Source organism: Eucyclogobius newberryi, unplaced genomic scaffold, assembly GCF_026437365.1.
Source record: "Eucyclogobius newberryi isolate DKJ021-1_F unplaced genomic scaffold, fEucNew1.0.hap1 SCAF_7, whole genome shotgun sequence".
Taxonomy (NCBI): domain Eukaryota; kingdom Metazoa; phylum Chordata; class Actinopteri; order Gobiiformes; family Gobiidae; genus Eucyclogobius; species Eucyclogobius newberryi.
This window is the reverse complement of record NW_027316389.1, coordinates 3,261,073-3,283,207: the sequence shown is the minus strand read 5'-3', so window position 1 is coordinate 3,283,207 and position 22,135 is coordinate 3,261,073. Positions and strand designations below refer to the sequence as shown.

General features: G+C 48.0%; 1 protein-coding gene across 1 annotated transcript; it reads left to right on the top strand.

The window, feature by feature from the left end:
- The first annotated feature begins 269 nt into the window (after positions 1 to 269).
- On the top strand, positions 270 to 20,870 carry rassf9 (Ras association domain family member 9). The gene is made up of 2 exons (XM_072435164.1): positions 270 to 361; positions 19,262 to 20,870. The coding sequence occupies exons 1-2, from the start codon at positions 315 to 317 to the stop codon at positions 20,496 to 20,498; spliced, it is 1,284 nt and encodes a 427-aa protein (XP_072291265.1). The 5' UTR covers positions 270 to 314; the 3' UTR covers positions 20,499 to 20,870.
- The last annotated feature ends 1,265 nt before the right edge of the window (positions 20,871 to 22,135 follow it).

Genomic DNA, 22,135 nt, shown 5'->3' with positions numbered 1-22,135 from the left:
GGGGCAGGTCTGGGACGGGACGGGGGCAGGTCTGGGACGGGACGAGGGCAGGTCTCGGGGGCAGGTCTGGGACGGGACAGGGGCCGGGACAGGGGCAGGTCTGAACTCTGAGCCGGGACAGCCCTCTCTCCACGGGACACTCGCCCTCACACCGTGTCCCGCGTCTCTCTGGAAGTGTGACCGAGGCTCCGCGCTGTGCCATGCCGGGACTGTGACGCCTTCTGCCGGCTCCTGCGGCTCCTGCGGCTCCTGCGGCTCCTGCGGCTCTTGCGGCTCCTGCGGCTCCTGCGGCTCCTGCATGCGCTCCTCTCGCTATGGCTCCGTTTGGGAAAAGTTTATTCAAAGCGCGGCTCAAAAGCAGGTACGTGACGTGGGCTCGGACCGGGACCAGACCGGGACTAGACCGGGACTAGACCGGGACACAGACCGGGACCAGACCGGGACTAAACCGGGACTAGACCGGGACACAGACCGGGACCAGACCGGGACTAAACCGGGACTAGACCGGGACTAGACCGGGACCAGACCGGGACTAAACCGGGACTAGACCGGGACTAGACCGGGACACAGACCGGGACCAGACCGGGACCAGACCGGGACTAAACCGGGACTAGACCGGGACCAGACCGGGACCGGGACTAGAGCCGTATCTTCGGGGTTTCTGTCGCTTTGTTGAAGGAGATCGCGTTGCAACAGGTTTCACTTCACGTTTTGAAAAGTACGGGCTAAAGTCAGTATTTGTTGTGTTGTTCTCTCTCTTCACACTTCCTGCCGTGGGGCCTGTAATGTTGTTTTTATGTATTCATTCATATTCATATTCATGTCCGTCTTTAGAGTTCTCTGGGACATGGTTTTGTCCAAATGCATTTTCTGAGACAAAGATCAGAACTGGACACAAACTGCACAATCTTATTTATATATTTTTATTCCAAAAAGCAAAGCAACAATTTAATTTTCACTTAACCCTTAATTGTGAAGTTCACTCAATAATCAAAAATATATTGAAAATTGCACTTGTTACTTTTAGCGTCAAACTGAAGAGGAATTGTTACGGCAAGGTTTGTTTGGCATTGGTTTAGTCCTGGTTTAGTCCTGGTTTAGTCCTGGTTTAGACCTGGTTTGGACCTGGTTTAGTCCTGGTTTAGTCCTGGTTTAGACCTGGTTTAGACCTGGTTTGGACCTGGTTTTGTCCTGGTTTAGACCTGGTTTGGACCTGGTTTTGACCTGGTTTAGTCCTGGTTTAGTCCTGGTTTAGTCCTGGTTTAGACCTGGTCTAGTCCTGGTTTAGTCCTGGTTTAGTCCTGGTTTAGACCTGGTCTAGTCCTGGTTTAGACCTGGTTTAGACCTGGTTTGGACCTGGTTTTGTCCTGGTTTAGACCTGGTTTAGTCATGGTTTAGTCATGGTTTAGACCTGATTTAGTCCTGGTTTAGACGTGGTTTAGACCTGGTCTAGTCCCGGGTTCTGTTTGTTAAAATACTGTAATTACTGAGTTGTGTTACTGTAATTACTGAGTTGTACTGATTCATCTTGGAAAAGGAAATTGCCCGTCGTTTCTTTCTGCTGGGTTTAACTTAGTCCGGATTTGGTTCTGGTTTAGATATGCTTTAGGGCTGGATGAGTCTTGGATCAGTTCTGGTTTAGTCCTAGTTTAAGTTTAGTCCCGAGTTTAGTCATTTCATGAATCACTGCTAGTTTAGTCTTGATTTAGTCCATGTTTATCTCTGGTTTAGTCCATGTTTATCTCTGGTTTAGTCCATGTTTATCTCTGGTTTAGTCCATGTTTATCTCTGATTTAGTTCATGTTTATCTCTGGTTTAGTCCATGTTTATCTCTGATTTAGTTCATGTTTATCTCTGGTTTAGTCCATGTTTATCTCTGGATTAGTCCATGTTTATCTCTGATTTAGTTCATGTTTATCTCTGGTTTAGTCCATGTTTATCTCTGATTTAGTTCATGTTTATCTCTGGTTTAGTCCATGTTTATCTCTGATTTAGTTCATGTTTATCTCTGGTTTAGTCCATGTTTATCTCTGGTTTAGTCCATGTTTATCTCTGATTTAGTTCATGTTTATCTTTGGTTTAGTCCATGTTTATCTCTGGTTTAGTCCATGTTTATCTCTGGTTTAGTCCATGTTTATCTCTGGTTTAGTCCATGTTTATCTCTAGTTTAGTCCATGTTTATCTCTGGTTTAGTCCATGTTTATCTCTGGTTTAGTTCTAGAGCGACTGAAGACGTTCTTGAGCGACTGAAGACGTTCTAGAGGGACTGAAGACGTTCCAGAGCGACTGAAGACGTTCTAGAGGGACTGAGGACGTTCTAGAGTGACTGAAGACATTCTAGAGTGACTAAAGACGTTCTAGAGTGACTAAAGACCTTCCAGAGCGACTGAAGACGTTCTTGTGTGACTAAAGACGTTCCAGAGTGACTGAAGACGTTCTAGAGTGACTAAAGACCTTCTAGAGTGACTAAAGACGTTCTAGAGTGACTAAAGACGTTCCAGAGCAACTGAAGACGTTCTAGAGTGACTGAAGACGTTCTAGAGTGACTAAAGACGTTCCAGAGCGACTGAAGACGTTCTTGAGCGACTGAAGACGTTCTAGAGGGACTGAAGACATTCTAGAGCGACTGAAGACGTTCTCGATCGACTAATGACGTTCTCAAGTGACTAAAGACGTTCTAGAGTGACTTAAGACCTTCTAGAGTGACTAAAGACGTTCCAGAGCGACTCAAGACGTTCTTGAGCGACTGAAGACGTTCTAGAGGGACTGAAGACGTTCCAGAGCGACTGAAGACGTTCTACAGGGACCGAAGACATTCTAGAGTGACTGAAGACGTTCTAGAGTGACTGAAGACATTCTAGAGTGACTAAAGACGTTCTAGAGTGACTAAAGACGTTCCAGAGCGACTGAAGACGTTCTTGAGTGACTAAAGACGTTCCAGAGTGACTGAAGACGTTCTAGAGTGACTAAAGACCTTCTAGAGTAACTAAAGACGTTCTAGAGTGACTAAAGACGTTCCAGAGCAACTGAAGACGTTCTAGAGTGACTGAAGACGTTCTAGAGTGACTAAAGACGTTCCAGAGCGACTGAAGACGTTCTTGAGCGACTGAAGACGTTCTAGAGGGACTGAAGAAATTCTAGAGCGACTGAAGACGTTCTCGATCGACTAATGACGTTCTCAAGTGACTAAAGACGTTCTAGAGTGACTTAAGACCTTCTAGAGTGACTAAAGACGTTCCAGAGCGACTCAAGACGTTCTTGAGCGACTGAAGACGTTCTAGAGGGACTGAAGACATTCTAGAGAGACTAAAGACGTTTCAGAGTGTCTAAAGACGTTCTAAAGTGACTAAAGACGTTCTAGAGTGACTAAAGACGTTTCAGAGCGACTGAAGACGTTCTAGAGGGACTGAAGACGTTCTAGAGTGACTAAAGACGTCCCAGAGCGACTGAAGACGTTCTAGAGGGACTGAAGACGTTCTAGAGTGACTAAAGACGTTCTAGAGTGACTAAAGACGTTCCAGAGCAACTGAAGATGTTCTAGAGTGACTGAAGACGTTCTAGAGTGACTAAAGACGTTCCAGAGCGACTGAAGACATTCTTGAGCGACTGAAGACGTTTTAGAGGGACTGACGACATTCTAGAGCGACTGAAGACGTTCTCTATCGACTAATGACGTTCTCGAGTGACTAAAGACGTTCCAGAGCGACTGAAGACATTCTTGAGCGACTGAAGACGTTTTAGAGGGACTGACAACATTCTAGAGTGACTGAAGACGTTCTCGATCGACTAATGACGTTCTCGAGTGACTAAAGACGTTCTAGAGTGACTTAAGACCTTCTAGAGTGACCAAAGTCGTTCCAGAGTGACTAAAGACGTTCCAGAGCGACTCAAGACGTTCTTGAGCGACTGAAGACGTTCTAGAGAGACTGAAGACATTCTAGAGTGACTAAAGAAGTTTCAGAGTGTCTAAAGACGTTCTAGAGTGACTAAAGACGTTCTAGAATGACTAAAGACGTTCCAGAGCGACTGAAGACGTTCTAGAGGGACTGAAGACGTTCTAGAGTAACTAAAGACGTTCTAGAGTGACTAAAGACGTTCCAGAGCGACTAAAGACGTTCTCGAGCAACTGAAGACGTTCTAGAGCGACTGAAGACATTCTAGAGCGACTAAAGACGTTCTCGAGCGACTAAAACGTGCCGTGATGATCGATCAGTCGACAAAACGTCCTCTAGACTGTTCCATGTCTTCGTGATCTGACACAATCTGATCAATAATGTAATAAGTTATTACTCACTAAAGTGATTGAGTTCTTACATTAATAATTCTGTCTCATTCAAATGTTTGTATTGGACAGTTACATTTACATGAGACATGAGTCATGTGACACAGTTATAATCATCTATGAAGCCTCGTTATTGTCGATCAGAATCAGAACATTCGGTGGTGTTTCATCAGGAGGATCAGGCAGTAATGACTGTGACCACGCCCATCATTACATGACACAACACAGATGAAGGGGCTCAGAGGGGAGGAGCCAGACTTAAAATACGAATCAGGATCAGAGGGGAGGAGCCAGACTTTAAACACAAATCAAGCTAAAATGTATTTAAACGTTTGTCCAATAGAAATGATCGTTTGACTGTCGAATACTGAGCTCATCGTTAGTTATGGCTCTAGTCGTTAAAGTGCACGATGGAACTTTTCTGCTTCAGAAATGTCTTTAGTTTCACAGAGTTGTTTGTTTTTGTGAGCGAGACACTGAAATGACTAAGAGAAAGAGCTTTAATGCAACACTGCGGAACAGTGTCCAACAGTCTCCAGACCTCAGACCGGAGCTCGTAAGGGCATCTGGACTAACGCCAGCCTGTACTGGAGGACATCACCGCAAGATTGTCTTTGTGTCCCCCTCGAGATCGTCTTTGTCGCCCGCGAGATCGTCTTTGTCACGTTCGAGATCGTCTTTGTGTCGCCCTCGAGATCGTCTTTGTCGCCCTCGAGATCGTCTTTGGATCGCCCTCGAGATCGTCTTTGTCGCCCGCGAGATCGTCTTTGTGTCGCTCGCGAGATTGTCTTTGTCACCCTCGAGATCGTCTTTGTCGCCCGCGAGATCGTCTTTGTCGCCCGCGGGATCGTCTTTGTCGCCCGCGAGATTGTCTTTGTGTCGCCCTCGAGATCGTCTTTGTGTCGCCCTCGAGATCATCTATGGATCGCCCTCGAGATCGTCTTTGTCGCCCGCGAGATGGTTTTTGTGTCACCCTCGAGATGGTCTTTGTGTCACCTCGAGATCGTCTTTGTGTCGCTCACGAAATCGTCTTTGTCGCCCTCGAGATCATCTTTGTCGGCCGCGAGATCGTCTTTGTGTCGCTCGCGAGATTGTCTTTGTCACCCTCGAGATCGTCTTTGTCGCCCGCGAGATCGTCTTTGTCGCCCGCGAGATCGTCTTTGTGTCACTCGCGAGATCGTCTTTGTGTCGCCCTCGAGATCGTCTTTGTGTCGCCCTCGAGATCATCTATGGATCGCCCTCGAGATCGTCTTTGTCGCCCGCGAGATGGTTTTTGTGTCACCCTCGAGATGGTCTTTGTGTCACCTTCGAGATCGTCTTTGTGTCGCTCGCGAAATCGTCTTTGTCGCCCTCGAGATCATCTTTGTCGGCCGCGAGATCGTCTTTGTGTCGCTCGCGAGATTGTCTTTGTGTCGACCCCGAGATCGTCTTTGTGTTGTCCTTGAGATCGTCTTTGTGTCGCCCGCGAGATCGTCTTTGTCGCCCTCGAGATCGTCTTTGTGTCGCTCGCGAGATCGTCTTTGTCGCCCTCGAGATCATCTTTGTCGGCCGCGAGATCGTCTTTGTGTCGCTCGCGAGATTGTCTTTGTGTCGACCCCGAGATCGTCTTTGTGTTGTCCTTGAGATCGTCTTTGTCTTTTGTCTGGTTTGGACCTGGTTTAGTCCTGGTTTAGTCCTGGTTTAGTCCTGGTTTAGTCCTGGTTTAGACCTGGTTTAGTCCTGGTTTAGACCTGGTTTAGTCCTGGTTTGGACCTGGTTTAGTCCTGGTTTAGTCCTGGTTTAGTCCTGGTTTAGTCCTGGTTTAGTCCTGGTTTAGACCTGGTTTAGTCCTGGTCTAGTCCCGGGTTCTGTTTGTTAAAATACTGTAATTACTGAGTTGTGTTACTGTAATTACTGAGTTGTACTGATTCATCTTGGAAAAGGAAATTGCCCGTCGTTTCTTTCTGCTGGGTTTAACTTAGTCCGGATTTGGTTCTGGTTTAGATCTGCTTTAGGGCTGGATGAGTCTTGGATCAGTTCTGGTTTAGTCCTAGTTTAAGTTTAGTCCCGAGTTTAGTCATTTCATGAATCACTGCTAGTTTAGTCTTGATTTAGTTCATGTTTATCTCTGGTTTAGTCCATGTTTATCTTTGGTTTAGTCCATGTTTATCTCTGGTTTAGTCCATGTTTATCTCTGGTTTAGTCCATGTTTATCTCTGATTTAGTTCATGTTTATCTCTGGTTTAGTCCATGTTTATCTCTGGTTTAGTCCATGTTTATCTCTGGTTTAGTCCATGTTTATCTCTGGTTTAGTCCATGTTTATCTCTAGTTTAGTCCATGTTTATCTCTGGTTTAGTCCATGTTTATCTCTGGTTTAGTTCTAGAGCGACTGAAGACGTTCTTGAACGACTGAAGACATTCTAGAGCGACTAAAGACGTTCTCGTGCAACTGAAGACGTTCTAGAGCGACTGAAGACATTCTAGAGCGACTAAAGACGTTCTCGAGCAACTGAAGACGTTCTAGAGCGACTGAAGACATTCTAGAGCGACTAAAGACGTTCTCGAGCGACTAAAACGTGCCGTGATGATCGATCAGTCGACAAAACGTCCTCTAGACTGTTCCATGTCTTCGTGATCTGACACAATCTGATCAATAATGTAATAAGTTATTACTCACTAAAGTGATTGAGTTCTTACATTAATAATTCTGTCTCATTCAAATGTTTGTATTGGACAGTTACATTTACATGAGACATGAGTCATGTGACACAGTTATAATCATCTATGAAGCCTCGTTATTGTCGATCAGAATCAGAACATTCGGTGGTGTTTCATCAGGAGGATCAGGCAGTAATGACTGTGACCACGCCCATCATTACATGACACAACACAGATGAAGGGGCTCAGAGGGGAGGAGCCAGACTTAAAATACGAATCGGGATCAGAGGGGAGGAGCCAGACTTTAAACACAAATCAAGCTAAAATGTATTTAAACGTTTGTCCAATAGAAATGATCGTTTGACTGTCGAATACTGAGCTCATCGTTAGTTATGGCTCTAGTCGTTAAAGTGCACGATGGAACTTTTCTGCTTCAGAAATGTCTTTAGTTTCACAGAGTTGTTTGTTTTTGTGAGCGAGACACTGAAATGACTAAGAGAAAGAGCTTTAATGCAACACTGCGGAACAGTGTCCAACAGTCTCCAGACCTCAGACCGGAGCTCGTAAGGGCATCTGGACTAACGCCAGCCTGTACTGGAGGACATCACCGCAAGATTGTCTTTGTGTCGCCCTCGAGATCGTCTTTGTCGCCCGCGAGATCGTCTTTGTCGCGCTCAAGATCGTCTTTGTGTCGCCCTCGAGATCGTCTTTGTCGCCCTCGAGATCGTCTTTGGATCGCCCTCGAGATCGTCTTTGTCGCCCGCGAGATCGTCTTTGTGTCGCCCGCAAGATGGTTTTTGTGTCACCCTCGAGATGGTCTTTGTGTCACCTTCGAGATCGTCTTTGTCGCCCGCGAGATCGTCTTTGTTGCCCGCGAGATCGTCTTTGTGTCGCTCGCGAGATCGTCTTTGTGTCGCCCTCGAGATCGTCTTTGTGTCGCCCTCGAGATCATCTATGGATCGCCCTCGAGATCGTCTTTGTCGCCCGCGAGATGGTTTTTGTGTCACCCTCGAGATGGTCTTTGTGTCACCTTCGAGATCGTCTTTGTGTCGCTCGCGAAATCGTCTTTGTCGCCCTCGAGATCATGTTTGTCGGCCGCGAGATCGTCTTTGTGTCGCTCGCGAGATTGTCTTTGTCACCCTCGAGATCGTCTTTGTCGCCCGCGAGATCGTCTTTGTCGCCCGCGAGATCGTCTTTGTCGCCCGCGAGATCGTCTTTGTGTCACTCGCGAGATCGTCTTTGTGTCGCCCTCGAGATCGTCTTTGTGTCGCCCTCGAGATCATTAATGGATCGCCCTCGAGATCGTCTTTGTCGCCCGCGAGATGGTTTTTGTGTCACCCTCGAGATGGTCTTTGTGTCACCTTCGAGATCGTCTTTGTGTCGCTCGCGAAATCGTCTTTGTCGCCCTCGAGATCATCTTTGTCGGCCGCGAGATTGTCTTTGTGTTGCTCGCGAGATTGTCTTTGTGTCGACCCCGAGATCGTCTTTGTGTTGTCCTTGAGATCGTCTTTGTGTCGCCCGCGAGATGCTCTTTGTCGCCCGCGAGATCGTCTTTGTGTCGCCCTCGGGATTGTCTTCGTGTCGCCCGCGAGATCGTCTTTGTCGCCCGCGAGATCGTCTTTGTCGCCCGCGAGATCGTCTTTGTCGCCCTCGAGATCGTCTTTGTGTCGCTCGCGAGATCGTCTTTGTCGCCCTCGAGATCGTCTTTGTCGCCCTCGAGATCGTCTTTGTCGCCCGCGAGATTGTCTTTGTCGCCGGCGAGATCGTCTTTTTGACGCTCGCGAGATTGTCTTTGTGTCGCCCCCGAGATCGTCTTTGTGTCGCCCCCGAGATCGTCTTCGTGTTGTCCTCGAGATCGTCTTTGTGTCGCCCACGAGATGGTCTTTGTCGCCCGCAAGATCGTCTTTGGATCGCCCTCGAGATCGTCTTTGTCGCCCGCGAGATCGTCTTTGTGTCGCCCGCAAGATGGTTTTTGTGTCACCCTCGAGATGGTCTTTGTGTCACCTTCGAGATCGTCTTTGTCGCCCGCGAGATCGTCTTTGTTGCCCGCGAGATCGTCTTTGTGTCGCTCGCGAGATCGTCTTTGTGTCGCCCTCGAGATCGTCTTTGTGTCGCCCTCGAGATCATCTATGGATCGCCCTCGAGATCGTCTTTGTCGCCCGCGAGATGGTTTTTGTGTCACCCTCGAGATGGTCTTTGTGTCACCTTCGAGATCGTCTTTGTGTCGCTCGCGAAATCGTCTTTGTCGCCCTCGAGATCATGTTTGTCGGCCGCGAGATCGTCTTTGTGTCGCTCGCGAGATTGTCTTTGTCACCCTCGAGATCGTCTTTGTCGCCCGCGAGATCGTCTTTGTCGCCCGCGAGATCGTCTTTGTCGCCCGCGAGATCGTCTTTGTGTCACTCGCGAGATCGTCTTTGTGTCGCCCTCGAGATCGTCTTTGTGTCGCCCTCGAGATCATTAATGGATCGCCCTCGAGATCGTCTTTGTCGCCCGCGAGATGGTTTTTGTGTCACCCTCGAGATGGTCTTTGTGTCACCTTCGAGATCGTCTTTGTGTCGCTCGCGAAATCGTCTTTGTCGCCCTCGAGATCATCTTTGTCGGCCGCGAGATTGTCTTTGTGTTGCTCGCGAGATTGTCTTTCTGTCGACCCCGAGATCGTCTTTGTGTTGTCCTTGAGATCGTCTTTGTGTCGCCCGCGAGATGCTCTTTGTCGCCCGCGAGATCGTCTTTGTGTCGCCCTCGGGATTGTCTTCGTGTCGCCCGCGAGATCGTCTTTGTCGCCCGCGAGATCGTCTTTGTCGCCCGCGAGATCGTCTTTGTCGCCCTCGAGATCGTCTTTGTGTCGCTCGCGAGATCGTCTTTGTCGCCCTCGAGATCGTCTTTGTCGCCCTCGAGATCGTCTTTGTCGCCCGCGAGATTGTCTTTGTCGCCGGCGAGATCGTCTTTTTGACGCTCGCGAGATTGTCTTTGTGTCGCCCCCGAGATCGTCTTTGTGTCGCCCCCGAGATCGTCTTCGTGTTGTCCTCGAGATCGTCTTTGTGTCGCCCACGAGATGGTCTTTGTCGCCCGCAAGATCGTCTTTGTCGCCCGCGAGATCGTCTTTGTGTCGCCCGCGAGATCGTCTTTGTTGCCCGCGAGATCGTCTTTGTGTCGCTCGCGAGATCGTCTTTGTGTCGCCCTCGAGATTGTCTTTGGATCGCCCTCGAGATCGTCTTTGTCGCCCGCGAAATCATCTTTGTCGCCCGCGAGATCGTCTTTGTCGCCCGCGAGATCGTCTTTGTCGCCCGCGAGATCGTCTTTGTCGCCCTCGAGATCGTCTTTGTGTCGCCCTCGAGATCCTCTTTGTGTCGCCCTCGAGATCGTCTTTGTCGCCCGCGAGATCGTCTTTGTGTCGCCCGCGAGATCGTCTTTGTCGCCCGCGAGATCGTCTTTGTCGCCCGCGAGATCGTCTTTGTCGCCCGCGAGATCGTCTTTGTCGCCCTCGAGATCGTCTTTGTGTCGCCCTCGAGATCGTCTTTGTGTCGCCCTCGAGATCGTATTTGTGTCGCCCTCGAGATCGTCTTTGTGTCGCCCTCGAGATCGTCTTTGTGTCGCCCTCGAGAGATCGTCTTTGTGTCGCCCTCGAGATCGTCTTTGTGTCGCCCTCGAGATCGTCTTTGTCGCCCTCGAGATCGTCTTTGTCGCCCGCGAGATCCTCTTTGTCGCCCGCGAGATCCTCTTTGTCGCCCGCGAGATCCTCTTTGTCGCCCGCGGCCCCAGAGTCGCAGACGAGCCGTAGTTCTCTATTTCTGTCCCATTTTTCCCATTGTTTTAATAATCGCCCGTTTCCTGAAAGTGACATCATCAGATAAATGCAGGATCATGAAGAAAGTACGTCAAGTTGAAACCTCAGAATCGCAGAAGTATAAAGTATAATGTACAAAGTACAAAGTATAAAGTATAATGTATCAAATCCAAGAAGCGACTCGAGTTTCAAACGTTTTTCTGGGAAACTTGGACTGAACACGAAACGCGCCGAGCTCTGGTTTATTTACGCGGAGCAGAAATCACGACTTCGCTGCAGCGAGTTTTGTACAAAATGCGAGTCAATGATTTGCCTGGTGATTAGCACAGGTCAAAGGTCAAAGGTCAAACATAATGGACAGTGTGAGTCAGGGGCGTCGCCTTGGACAGTGTGAAGTATAAGTATATAAGTATAAGTTTATAGGTATAATTATATAGGTATATAAGTATAAATATATAAGTATAAGTATATAAGTGTAAGTATATAAGTATAAGTATATGAGTATAAGTATATAAGTATAAGTATATAAGTATAAGTATAAGTTTATAGGTATAAGTATATAGGTACATAAGTATAAATATATAAGTATATAAGTATAAGTATATAAGTTTATAAATATAAGTATATAAGTATAATTATATAAGTATATAAGTATAAGTATATAGATATAAGTATATAAGTATAAGTATATAAGTATAAGTATAAGTATATAAATAAATAAGTATAAGTATATAAGTATAAATATATTAGTATAAGTATATAAATATATAAGTATAAGTATAAGTATATAAGTATAAGTATATAAGTATAAGTATGTAAGTATAAGTATATAAGTATAAGTATATAAGTATATAAGTATAAGTATATAAGTATAAGTATGTAAGTATAAGTATATAAGTATAAGTATATAAGTATATAAGTATAAGTATATAAGTACAAGTATATAAGTATAAGTATATAGCAGGTGCAGAAACACAAAGCCTTATTTTGGACTGAACCAGGAGCCGAGACGAACAGGAAGCGACGCGGATCAGGCGGAAACACCTGCCTCTGAATCTGGGCTGACTTCCTGCTTCGGAGGCGCGGACAGGAAGCAAAACGTTTGGCAGGAAGCGAGGTGTTTTCAGACTAAAACGCGTGCGATAAACTCCGACGGGATTCCGTGTGTTTGTTTGGGATTCCTCTGGAGGTCAGACATGGAAACGCGCCAAAGACGACGTGATTAAACGTGACTTTGCTGCGGTTTGTTGTCGTCCGCGCGTGTAGCTACCGCTAACGGTCGCACGAGTACAATCATACTTACGATAGCAGTAGTGACTTTACTTCAGTTACTACCTGTACTACGACTACTGCTGCCACTTGCACTTCGCTCGCCGTTGTTCTTTCTACTTTTTCAACCTTCAGGTCATGACGCTCGCTCTTTCCGAGGCGTTTTCATGAGCGAAGTGTCCGTCGCCGCGGCTACGGTCAGATGTTAGCGCCCAAATGTGAGCTGGAGCCTGGAACGGTTCAGGTTCATCTGACATAATCTGACTTCTGCTGCGTCGAGACGAAACAAGAGCCAAGTTTGAACATGAGAAAAGGCGGGAATTGAACCGATCGAACCTTCGTAAATGACACAAACACAACCAGAGGTAGAAAATACAAACCACGTGGAGTTTTGAGCTGAATCGGGTTCTTAAAGCGCGACGACGATCACCTGAAGATGACTCGAGGCGCTTGTGTCGACTGTGTGCCTTCTCCTGCCCGTCCGACCTGAGCGTGGCCTTCTCCTGCCCGTCCGACCTGAGCGTGGCCTTCTCCTGCCCGTCCGACCTGAGCGTGGCCTTCTCCTGCCCGTCTGACCTGAGCGTGGCCTTCATCTGCCCGTCCGACCTGAGCGTGACCTTCTCCTGCCCGTCCGACCTGAGCGTGACCTTCTCCTGCCCGTCCGACCTGAGCGTGGCCTTCTCCTGCCCGTCCGACCTGAGCGTGGCCTTCTCCTGCCCGTCCGACCTGAGCGTGGTCTTCTCCCGCCCGTCCGACCTGAGCGTGGCCTTCTCCCGCCCGTCCGACCTGAGCGTGGCCTTCATCTGCCCGTCCGTCCTGAGCGTGACCTTCATCTGCCCGTCCGACCTGAGCGTGGCCTTATCCAGCCTGTCTGACCTGAGCGTGGCCTTCTCCCGCCCGTCTGACCTGAGCGTGGCCTTCTCCTGCCCGTCCGACCTGAGCGTGGCCTTCTCCCACCCGTCCGACCTGAGCGTGGCCTTCATCTGCCCGTCCGACCTGAGCGTGACCTTCATCTGCCCGTCCGACCTGAGCGTAACCTTCTCCTGCCCGTCCGACCTGAGCGTGGCCTTCTCCCGCCCATCCGACCTGAGCGTGGCCTTCTCCAGCCCGTCTGACCTGAGCGTGGCCTTCTCCTGCCCGTCCGACCTGAGCGTGGCCTTCTCCTGCCCGTCCGACCTGAGAGTGGCCTTCATCTGCCCGTCCGACCTGAGCGTGACCTTCATCTGCCCGTCCGACCTGAGCGTAACCTTCATCTGCCCGTCCGACCTGAGCGTGACCTTCATCTGCCCGTCCGACCTGAGCGTGACCTTCTCCTGCCCGTCCGACCTGAGCTTGGCCTTCTCCTGCCCGTTCGACCTGAGCGTGGCCTTCTCCTGCCCGTCCGACCTGAGCGTGACCTTCATCTGCCCGTCCGACCTGAGCGTGACCTTCATCTGCCTGTCCGACCTGAGCGTGGCCTTCTCCTGCCCGTCCGACCTGAGCTTGACCTTCTCCCGCCCGTCCGACCTGAGCGTGACCTTCATCTGCCCGTCCGACCTGAGCGTGGCCTTCTCCTGCCCGTCCGACCTGAGCGTGACCTTCTCCTGCCCGTCCGACCTGAGCGTGACCTTCTCCTGCCCGTCCGACCTGAGCGTGACCTTCATCTGCCCGTCCGACCTGAGCGTGACCTTCATCTGCCCGTCCGACCTGAGCGTGACCTTCTCCTGCCCGTCTGACCTGAGCGTGGCCTTCGTCTGCCCGTCCGACCTGAGCGTGACCTTCATCTGCCCGTCCGACCTGAGCGTGACCTTCATCTGCCCGTCCGACCTGAGCGTGACCTTCATCTGCCCGTCCGACCTGAGCGTGACCTTCTCCTGCCCGTCCGACCTGAGCGTGACCTTCTCCTGCCCGTCCGACCTGAGCGTGACCTTCATCTGCCCGTCCGACCTGAGCGTGACCTTCATCTGCCCGTCCGACCTGAGCGTGGCCTTCTCCTGCCCGTCCGACCTGAGCGTGACCTTCATCTGCCCGTCCGACCTGAGCGTGACCTTCATCTGCCCGTCCGACCTGAGCGTGACCTTCATCTGCCCGTCCGACCTGAGCGTGACCTTCTCCTGCCCGTCTGACCTGAGCGTGGCCTTCGTCTGCCCGTCCGACCTGAGCGTGACCTTCATCTGCCTGTCCGACCTGAGCGTGACCTTCTCCTGCCCGTCCGACCTGAGCGTTTAACAGCCCGTGTTCGTTAGCGTGCTTGTCTCGTCCCGTGTGGCGGCTGCGGGAGACGTCTCGTCCCGTGTGGCGGCTGCGGGACACGTCTCGTCCCGTGTGGCGGCTGCGGGACACGTCTCGTCCCGTGTGGCGGCTGCGGGACACGTCTCGTCCCGTGTGGCGGCTGCGGGACACGTCTCGTCCCGTGTGGCGGCGGGACACGTCTCGTGTTGGAGCTTGTCTCGTTCCCACACCTGAAGCCAACGTTTGGCTCTTGTTTTTCTTGGCGCGGTCGCTCGGAGGTTTGAGGCCTTTTCGCCTGGAACTTTATCACCGATTTTCAGGAGCAAACGATCGTTTAATTAAAGTTCAAACGACGGGAGAAAGTTTGAAGTGGGTCTGACAGTTTTATATGATCGTCTAATATGAGTATTTTACTTTACTTATGAGTATTCGAGTATTCATCCTTTACTTATGAGTATTCATCCTTTACTTATGAGTATTCATCCCTTACTTATGAGTATTCATCCTTTACTTATGAGTATTCATCCTTTACTTATGAGTATTCATCCTTTACTTATGAGTATTTATCCCTTACTTATGAGTATTTATCCTTTACTTATGAGTATTTATCCCTTACTTATGAGTATTTATCCCTTACTTATGAGTATTTGTCTTTTACTCATGAGTATTTGTCCTTTACTTATGAGTATTTGTTCTTTACTTATGAGTATTCATCCTTTACTTATGAGTATTCATCCTTTACTTATGAGTATTCATCCTTTACTTATGAGTATTCATCCTTTACTTATGAGTATTTATCCCTTACTTATGAGTATTTGTCCTTTACTTATGAGTATTTATCCTTTACTTATGAGTATTTATCCCTTACTTATGAGTATTTATCCTTTACTTATGAGTATTTGTCTTTTACTTATGAGTATTTGTCCTTTACTTATGAGTATTTATCCTTTACTTATGAGTATTCGTCCTTTACTTATGAGTATTCATCCTTTACTTATGAGTATTTGTCCTTTACTTATGAGTATTCGTCCTTTACTTATGAGTATTCATCCTTTACTTATGAGTATTTGTCCTTTACTTATGAGTATTCATCCTTTACTTATGAGTATTTGTCCTTTACTTATGAGTATTTGTCTTTTACTTATGAGTATTTGTCCTTTACTTATGAGTATTCATCCTTTACTTATGAGTATTCGTCCTTTACTTATGAGTATTTTTCCCTTACTTATGAGTATTTGTCCTTTACTTATGAGTATTCATCCTTTACTTATGAGTATTTGTCCTTTACTTATGAGTATTTATCCCTTACTTATGAGTATTTATCCTTTACTTATGAGTATTTGTCTTTTACTTATGAGTATTCGTCCTTTACTTATGAGTATTTGTCCTTTACTTATGAGTATTTGTCTTTTACTTATGAGTATTCATCCTTTACTTATGAGTATTTGTCCTTTACTTATGAGTATTTGTCTTTTACTTATGAGTATTCGTCCTTTACTTATGAGTATTTGTCTTTTACTTATGAGTATTTGTCCTTTACTTATGAGTATTTGTCCTTTACTTATGAGTATTTATCCTTTACTTATGAGTATTCATCCTTTACTTATGAGTATTTGTCCTTTACTTATGAGTATTTATCCCTTACTTATGAGTATTTATCCTTTACTTATGAGTATTTGTCTTTTACTTATGAGTATTCGTCCTTTACTTATGAGTATTTGTCCTTTACTTATGAGTATTTGTCTTTTACTTATGAGTATTCATCCTTTACTTATGAGTATTTGTCCTTTACTTATGAGTATTTGTCTTTTACTTATGAGTATTCGTCCTTTACTTATGAGTATTTGTCTTTTACTTATGAGTATTCGTCCTTTACTTATGAGTATTTGTCCTTTACTTATGAGTATTTGTCCTTTACTTATGAGTATTTGTCTTTTACTTATGAGTATTTGTCTTTTACTTATGAGTATTTGTCCTTTACTTATGAGTATTTGTCTTTTACTTATGAGTATTTGTCTTTTACTTATGAGTATTTGTCCTTTACTTATGAGTATTTGTCTTTTACTTATGAGTATTTGTCTTTTACTTATGAGTATTCCTCCTTTACTTATGAGTATTTGTCTTTTACTTATGAGTATTTGTCCTTTACTTATGAGTATTTGTCTTTTACTTATGAGTATTTGTCCTTTACTTATGAGTATTTGTCTTTTACTTATGAGTATTTGTCTTTTACTTATGAGTATTCCTCCTTTACTTATGAGTATTTGTCTTTTACTTATGAGTATTTGTCCTTTACTTATGAGTATTTGTCTTTTACTTATGAGTATTTGTCCTTTACTTATGAGTATTTGTCTTTTACTTATGAGTATTTGTCTTTTACTTATGAGTATTTGTCCTTTACTTATGAGTATTTGTCTTTTACTTATGAGTATTTGTCTTTTACTTATGAGTATTTGTCTTTTACTTATGAGTATTTGTCTTTTACTTATGAGTATTCCTCCTTTACTTATGAGTATTCCTCCTTTCCTTATGAGTATTTGTCCTTTACTTATGAGTATTCATCCTTTACTTCCTTTACTTATGTTACTCCGCGGACACGTTAGCAGCACAATTAGCACAAAAATGCTAATACTAACTCTGGCTATTACTGGTTATTACTCTGGTTCTGTTCTGAAGCCGCGCTGAAGCCGCTCTGAAGCCGCGATGATGCCGCTCTGAAACCGCTCTGAAGAAGCCGCTCTGAAGCCGCTCTGAAGTCGTTCTGAAGCCGCTCTGAAGGCGCTCTGAAGAAGCCGCTCTGAAACCGCTCTGAAGAAGCCGCTCTGAAGCGGCTCTGAAGCGGCTCTGAAGCGGCTCTGAAGTCGTTCTGAAGCCGCTCTGAAGCCGCTCTGAAGGCGTTCTGAAGCCGTTCTAAAGTTGTTCTGAAGCCGCTCTGAAGGCGCTCTGAAGGCGTTCTGAAGCCGCTCTGAAGCCGCTCTGAAGGCGCTCTGAAGTCGTTCTGAAGAAGCCGATGTGAAGCTGCTCTGAAGCCACTCTGAAGCCGCTCTGAAGAAGCCGATGTGAAGCTGCTCTGAAGCCACTCTGAAGCCGCTCTGAAGAAGCCGATCTGAAGCTGCTCTGAAGGCGTTCTGAAGAAGCCGATCTGAAGCCGCTCTGAAGGCGTTCTGAAGCCGCTCTGAAGGCGTTCTGAAGCTGCTCTGAAGCCGCTCTGAAGCCGCTCTGGAACATGTTGCCGTGGCTTTGAAAACACAGGAGCGACGTCACTTAATCCTCGTGTAACTCGGCCCGGCTCGTTTTCTAAAGCCGCTCGAAACTGGAGCCGCTTCAGAAAACACCAGAGCCACAGGAACGAGCCGCAAAATCTCACTTTATTATACTTCAATAATGAAATACTGCAGTTCAATGAAAGTACTTATTTTATGTAGAAAACCTGGAGAATAATGAGTTTTTTCTCCAGTCACGGAAAACATTGGAGAAAAAGGTTGAAAACGTTGTGTTTGTGCTGCTTCCTGTACGTCATGATTGACAGTTGTGATTTAAGTAGTAATAATATTAGGTGATTTAAGTAGTAATAATATGATTTAAGTAGTAATAATATTAGGAAAGGTCAGAGGTCAAACCAGAGCGAGAGGCCCAAGTACACGCTCTAAAGTTCAGAGACATGGACATGTCAGGACGGTCCCAGAACACGTGACTCTGCCTCCAGGTGGCGCTGTTCCTCCCACAATGCATCTGTCAAGACAAGAGCGTTGGTCTTTATTATATTCTCTCGAGTATTTGTCCAGATTAGCAATGCACTGTAATAATAAAAAACAACCAAAACGAACTTAAACAGACCAAAAATGACAAAAAATGATAAAAAAAAAAGAAAAAAAAGAAAAAAAACAGACACAAACGGTTAAGAACTTGTGAAAACATGACATAAAACTAACCAAAACCAACAAAAACAGAGCAAATTACCAAAACTGACTAAAATAACCAAAACGTTCTCATTTAAACACCTTGATCATTACTTTCTTTTATTTCTTGGTTATAAGAACTCTTTCGGTGTAAATACCAAAGCTCTTAAATGACTCTAAACGTCGTATTTCATTTGTCTTTGTGACTCGTGACTCGTAAACTCAAATATCACGGTCGTAACGTGCACTTTAGCCTTTCTCCATAAACAGGCCTGATGCACCGACTCTTTCCAATTGTATTAAAGTAAAATGTCAGCGATGCCCTGATCCAATCAGCCGTCTGCGTTTAACGACTCTGGGGTGATTAGCGTTAGCGACGTTAGCTTCACAGACTTCAGGCGGAGCAGCTTTAATGGTGCTCAGCGGAGAAACGTCAGCAGGAAGACATTAGCTTAATACGAGGCACGAACCAGGGCGGAGTAATGAGACGCCAGAGGTCACGAGGTCAGATATGACACGGCAGCAAAAAGGGACCAAAACTGACCAAAACCTGTGAAAACAGACAGAAAACTGACCAAAACAGACCAAATCAGACCAAAACTGACAAATAACATGTGAAAAACAGACAGAAAATTTACCAAAAAAAGAGACAAAAACTGACAAATTTGACCAAAAAAAATGACAGAAAACTGTCAAATAACAAGTGAAAAACTGAGAAAAAATTACCAAAACTGACCAAAACTGACAAAAAACAGATATAAATGGTCAAGAACCTGTGAAAAACCTGACTTAAAACTGACAAAAAACAACAAAAACTAACCAAAACAGACAAAAATGACCAAAATTGACCAAAACAGACAAAATCCAACAAAAAGTGTCAGAAACTGGCAAAATCTGACAAAAAAATGACCAAAAAAAGACCAAAACAGATAAAAGATTTTACAAAAACTGAAGAAAAGAAAACTGACCAAAACGTACCTAATCAGACAAAAAATGACCAAAACGGACCAAAACTGACAAAAACAGAGAAAAAAAGGACAAAAACAGAGAAAAAATGACCAAAACTGTCAAAAATAGAGAAAAAAATGACCTAAAATGACAATAAAAGGCATTAAAACTACTTCTTTCTGGTCCGTATCTTCCACTTCCACTAAAACGTCTCTTTTTCTCGTGAACAGGTCTAAAGAGGCGGAGCCGACGCAGGGGAAGGAAATCCAGGTGAGCGTGTGCGGCGAGGAGAAGGTCGTGTGCGGCGTCACCAAACACACCACGTGCCTCGACATGGTCCAGGCGCTTCTGGACGACCACCTGACCGTCCCCGAGAGCCAGCGGCGACTCCACGGCTACCCCAAAGACTTCTGCGTGGTCGAGCGCTGGAAGGGTTTCGAGCGCGCCATCCCGCCGCTCACCCGGATCCTGCGCCTGTGGCACGCGTGGGGCGACCAGCGGCCCTCCGTGCAGTTCGTCCTGCTCAAAACCTCCGAGTTTGTGGCGCAGCCGGCGAAGAGATCGGCGAAATCGAAAGGGGCGCGGCCAAAGAGATACGAACAGAACCGCGCGCCGCAGCTGATGCCGGCGGAGAAGCAAAAACGCGTCGTCAGAAAAGCGTTTAGGAAGTTGGAAAAGTTGCACAAGGAGAATAAAGGTTCTCCCGGCTCGGAGGAAGTGGACAAAATGGTGCAGCTGATTCTACACCAAGATCACGTGATTCGAGAGCAGATCGAACGGATGCGAGATCTCGACTCGGAAATCGACAGAATCGAGGTGGATTTCCACGATTCGGAAGGACAAGTGTGCGGCGGGCGGGGTTTGGACGCGGACGAGCAGCTGGACCGCCTTTTGTGCGCGAGCGACGCCGTCGAGCGACTGGAAACGCAAGTCCAAAAGCACCGCGAGCTCATCCTCCGACTGTCCCACGAGATCGAGGAGGAAATACGAAGAGACGGCGCGTCCGAGCAGAGAGAAGCTAACGACTCGCGGGCGGACGAGGGATCGCACGCCGACGAACTGGCGCCGCTCCGGGCCGAAATCGAGCGCGCGCTTTTCGCCGGCGTTTCCCTGCAAAGCCAAGCGAGCAAAATGGACCTGCAGCTGGAGCGCTTCGACGCGGCGCTCGCGGCGAAATACGAGGAGCGTTGGCAGCTCGCTGCGCAGCTCAACTCGCTGCAGATCGCGGACTCGGCGGCGGAAACGCGTCAATCCTGCGGCGTCAAGCTCAAAGACGCCTCGCACCCGCCTGAACTGACCGACACGGACTCAGACACCGGGATCAGCTCGACGCACAGCCAGGACTCGCTCTCGCCCGGCCTCGACTTGCCGCCCGGCCTCGACTTCCCGCCCGGCCTCGACTTCCCGCCCGGCCTCGACTTGCCGCCCGGCCTCGACTTCCCGCCACCGTTGGACACCGACGTCTAGACCAAAACCGACGGGAATTCGGCGCGAAGCCATTGTTCCCGCCCCTCGTCTGTCATCGCGGCGCTCGGGAGGAGTTAACGGATTACGACGGGCGATTCGCGGGCTTAACGCGTCAGTTGCACAAGAGCGGAGGGATTTTGGACGTTTCTGCCGGGGTTTAACGCGACAGACGGATTAGCCGCTTCGGACTCAGACGACTATAATACTTGTGGTAACGTTTTGTTTAGAGTTCACCTTTTAGCATCTTTAGCTGCTAATTTGCATACTTGTAAATACTTATGTTAATTAGTCTGTGTTAATGTCTTTTTCTGCATAACCTGTGACATCATCATCACGCACACTTTCAGCAAAAAACACGCCAAAGAACATTTACTAAATTGCAGGTCGCACTTAAAGCGCCTCCTGCAGGTCGCACTTAAAGCGCCTCCTGCAGGTCGCACTTAAAGCGCCTCCTGCAGGTCGCACTTAAAGCGCCTCCTGCAGGTCGGACTTAAAGCGCCTCCTGCAGGTCGCACTTAAAGCGCCTCCTGAAGGTCGCACTTAAAGCGCCTCCTGCAGGTCGCACTTAAAGCGCCTCCTGCAGGTCGGACTTAAAGCGCCTCCTGCAGGTCGGACTTAAAGCGCCTCCTGCAGGTCGGACTTAAAGCGCCTCCTGCAGGTCGCACTTAAAGCGCCTCCTGCAGGTCGGACTTAAAGCGCCTCCTGCAGGTCGCACTTAAAGCGCCTCCTGAAGGTCGGACTTAAAGCGCCTCCTGCAGGTCGCACTTAAAGCGCCTCCTGCAGGTCGCACTTAAAGCGCCTCCTGCAGGTCGCACTTAAAGCGCCTCCTGCAGGTCGCACTTAAAGCGCCTCCTGCAGGTCGCACTTAAAGCGCCTCCTGAAGGTCGGACTTAAAGCGCCTCCTGCAGGTCGCACTTAAAGCGCCTCCTGCAGGTCGCACTTAAAGCGCCTCCTGCAGGTCGGACTTAAAGCGCCTCCTGCAGGTCGCACTTAAAGCGCCTCCTGCAGGTCGCACTTAAAGCGCCTCCTGCAGGTCGGACTTAAAGCGCCTCCTGCAGGTCGGACTTAAAGCGCCTCCTGCAGGTCGCACTTAAAGCGCCTCCTGCAGGTCGGACTTAAAGCGCCTCCTGCAGGTCGGACTTAAAGCGCCTCCTGCAGGTCGCACTTAAAGCGCCTCCTGCAGGTCGCACTTAAAGCGCCTCCTGCAGGTCGGACTTAAAGCGCCTCCTGCAGGTCAGACTTAAAGCGCCTCCTGCAGGTCGCACTTAAAGCGCCTCCTGCAGGTCGCACTTAAAGCGCCTCCTGCAGGTCGCACTTAAAGCGCCTCCTGCAGGTCGCACTTAAAGCGCCTCCTGCAGGTCGCACTTAAAGCGCCTCCTGCAGGTCGCACTTAAAGCGCCTCCTGCAGGTCGGACTTAAAGCGCCTCCTGCAGGTCGCACTTAAAGCGCCTCCTGCAGGTCGGACTTAAAGCGCCTCCTGCAGGTCGCACTTAAAGCGCCTCCTGCAGGTCGGACTTAAAGCGCCTCCTGCAGGTCGGACTTAAAGCGCTTCCTGCAGGTCGGACTTAAAGCGCCTCCTGCAGGTCGGACTTAAAGCGCCTCCTGCAGGTCGCACTTAAAGCGCCTCCTGCAGGTCG

What these genes read in the sequence shown, in the direction of transcription:
- rassf9 (XM_072435164.1), top strand. Translation starts at nt 315, where the DNA reads ATGGCTCCGTTTGGGAAAAGTTTATTCAAAGCGCGGCTCAAAAGCAG. An exon ending in AAAGCGCGGCTCAAAAGCAG is followed by an intron (nt 362 to 19,261) that starts GTACGTGACGTG and finishes TCTCGTGAACAG; the next exon opens with GTCTAAAGAGGCGGAGCCGA.